The 3256-nt window shown below is 59.4% G+C and overlaps 1 protein-coding gene across 1 annotated transcript in view; it reads left to right on the top strand.

The window, feature by feature from the left end:
* Positions 1–3256, top strand: part of FANCM (FA complementation group M) — a 54965-nt gene that overhangs the window by 51061 nt on the left and 648 nt on the right. Inside the window, exons 18-20 of the mRNA XM_042047828.1 lie at positions 7–758; positions 1442–1952; positions 2376–2667. Of these exons, the coding sequence (XP_041903762.1) occupies positions 7–758; positions 1442–1952; positions 2376–2667 (1555 nt within the window). The remainder of the gene's footprint in view (positions 1–6; positions 759–1441; positions 1953–2375; positions 2668–3256) is intronic.

The raw sequence follows: 3256 nt of genomic DNA, 5'->3' as shown, positions 1-3256 counted from the left end.
CCCAAGGCCAGGCTGGACATTGGGGCTGGGAGCAGCCTGGCACAGTGCGAGGTGTCCCTGCCAGGGCAGGGGTTGGGATGGGATTTGAGCCCCTCAGCCCCAGTGTTTTTGTGTGGGGAGGGCTGGATAAGCCAAGGCCTTCCTGGAGAGGAGCAGCCAAACCACTGCAATTTTCCAAAACTTCCTGGGTCTGTTTTCCCCCCCAGATTCCCGAGCAAGACTCGGCTTACGCTGAGGACAGCTTCTGTGTGGGAGATGAGGAGGAGGAGGAGGAGGAAGCTCGGAGTGGCTGCAGTGAGGAGGAAGTGTGTGTGAATTTTGATCTGCTCACCGCCGAGAGCTCCGGCAGGAACCGGTACCTGACTCGCCGCAGGACGAGGCTGCACCAGGCCAGACTGGGAGGGAACGCTCCTGCCCCGCTGCAGAACAGGAAACCATCCCGAATTATTGTCCTCAGTGACTCCAGCGAGGAGGAGATGGGAGCCAGCAGGGAGAAGCCCCTGGAAGGAGCCTGTTCCAGGGCAGGGCAGGGAAAGGGGCTGCTCCCCACGGCCCTGCCCTCAGCCCCCTCTGCAGAGCACAGGAACAGGGCTGGGCGAGCCACAGCTCCTCAGGCTGGGCAGGAGGGCACGGGGAGGCTGCTGGGCTTGGGAGCTTCTGCAGTGCTGGATCTCCCCCCAGGGCAGCCAGGCAGGAGCACATCCATCCCCCCAGCTGGCTCTGGCTGCAGGAGCACGGAGCTGCAGGCTGCCAGTGAGGTCAGTGCTCCGTGAAAGCAGAGAGCTTCCTTGTGGGAAAGAATCCCTGTGGCAGGGCTGTTCTGAGGGCTGTCAGCAGCAGGAGTCAGGGAATCAGGGACTCATGGAATGGTTTGGGTTGGGAGGGACCTTAAAGCCTGTCCCATTCCACCCCCTGCCATGGGCAGGAGGAACACCTTCCATAGCCCAGGTTGTTCCAACCTGGCCTTGGACACTTCCAGAACAGGAAAACATCTCCCTTTCCTTTTGTACTGCCAGGGTAACCTGGACTATCTTGGGAGTGAACAAATAAAAACTGGGGTTTAGACTCTCCCTTGGGTCTGACAGTCACGGGGCATCGTGGGTCTGTGTGGAACAGCAGCAGCCACTGAAGCTTTGGGTTTGTAGCTATAAAATCCTGGTTTGCTGTCTGCATTCAGTGCTTTCAGCACCTCCCTGAGGTTGGGTTCCTGATCTCTCACACTTCCCAGCCTGATCTCTGTCCTTTACAGGATCTAGGTTCTGTTGAACTTCTTAGTGAAAGCTGCTGCTTTTGTCACTCAAACTCTGGGATAATCAGCTCAGCTCAGTGGGGAGACTGATACAGGGATTAAAGTGTCAAGCTGAAAAGTGTTGATACTGCAAAACATCCTTTTATTGATTTGATTTGAACCCTCATGATATGTTATTTTCAACACTCACAGGTGCACAGCTCTTTGAAGAAGACCCACGGGAGCAGCTCAGGCCCAGCATGTCCTGCTGCCCCTAACACCTCCTCAGCCTGGGCTCAGACTTCCCGTGGCCCCGGGGAGCAGAGCCCTTCCCTGGCTGGGATCTCCCGTGGCCCTGTGGAGCAGAGCCCTTCCCTGGCTGGGATCTCCCGTGGCCCCGGGGAGCAGAGCCCTTCCCTGGCTGGGATCTCCCGTGGCCCTGTGGAGCAGAGCCCTTCCCTGTGCGTGCTGGCAGACAGCCGGGAGATCTGCTCGGGGCCGGAGGTGATCTCCTGCCTGCGGGCGGAGCACGGGCTGCGGGTGCAGGTCTGTCCCCTGGGCTCCAGTGATTACATCGTCAGCAACCGCCTGGCCGTGGACAGGCTGCTGCAGTCGGAGCTGCAGAGCCCCGGGAACAGGAATAAACTCAGCCAGAGGCTGCAGCGCCTGCAGGGCTCCTTCGAGAGGATCTGTGTGATTGTGGAGACAGACAGGGTCAGGCCAGGTGGGTGCTCCCAGCTGGGCAGCAGGGAATGGCTTCCCACTGCCAGAGGGCAGGGATGGATGGGATACTGGGAATTGGGAATTGCTGGCTGGGAGGGTGGGCAGGGGCTGGGCTGGAATTGCCAGAGCAGCTGGGGCTGCCCCTGGATCCCTGGCAGTGCCCAAGGCCAGGCTGGACATTGGGGCTGGGAGCAGCCTGGGACAGTGGGAGGTGTCCCTGCCCAGGGCAGGGGTGGGATGGGATTTAAGGTCCCTTCCAACCCAGTCCAGACTGGAATTCTGTGATAGGAACAAGCACAATCTTCTCCATGCAGAGACATTTGTTTTAATCCCAAAATCCAAGCTGCAGTGAAATGATTCTGTCTATTCCCGGGCCCATCTAGACAATAACAGGCTCTTGCTTTCCTGTACTTCCACTCCTCAGGAGAAACATCCCGGTTTTTCCAGAGGACTCAGTACTACGATGGAGTGCTCTCAGCCTTGGTCCAGGCTGGAATAAGGATCCTCTTCAGCTCCTGCCAGAAGGAAACTGCAGCTCTGCTCAAGGACCTGGCTCTGGTGGAGCACAGGAAGGACGCTGCCATCCAGGTGCCGACGGAGCCGGAGGGGCACCGGAGGGACATCCTCAACTTCTACCTGAGCATTCCCAACCTCAGCTACGGAGCTGTGCTCAACCTCTGCCACTCCTTCGACTCCGTGGCAGCCGTGGCCAACAGGTAACACCAGCACAGGGGGTGCCAGGGGTGCCAGGGCCCGGCCTTCTGCTTCTTCACCTCTCCTGTGGCCAGGGAGAGCCTTCCTGCCCCTTTCCTGCTCTGATTGCTGCTCAGGACATCCCTTCCTGCTCCTTTCCTGCTGTGATTGCTGCTCAGGACATCCCTTCCTGCTCCTTTCCTGCTGTGATTGCTGCTCAGGGCATCCCTTCCTGCTCCTTTCCTGCTGTGATTGCTGCTCAGGACATCCCTTCCTGCTCCTTTCCTGCTGTGATTGCTGCTCAGGGCATCCCTTCCCGCCCTTTCCTGCCAGGGTTGCTGCTCAGGGTGAGCTTTTCCTACCCTCTCCCAGGAGCTTTCCTGTCCCATCTCAGCTCTTCACACATTCCAGTCTCTCCCGGCTGAGCAGCCCAGGGCACTGACACGGGCTCTGCTTCCACCCTCCCTCCCGCTGCCCCACCCTCTCTTTCCCTCTGGCATTCCCTGTTTTCATTGCTCAGGCGCGCTGCCAGCCCTCAGACACCAGTGCAGAGCTGACTGCAGCAGCTCCCGGTGCTGCCCCATCCCGGGCAGTGGATCCCAGGCTCCAGGG

Source organism: Corvus kubaryi, unplaced genomic scaffold (genome assembly GCF_017639235.1).
Source record: "Corvus kubaryi isolate FWS band 111438036 unplaced genomic scaffold, C.kubaryi_AGA036_p1.0 66, whole genome shotgun sequence".
NCBI classification, from domain to species: Eukaryota; Metazoa; Chordata; class Aves; order Passeriformes; family Corvidae; genus Corvus; species Corvus kubaryi.
This window is presented reverse-complemented; position numbering and strand designations above follow the sequence as displayed.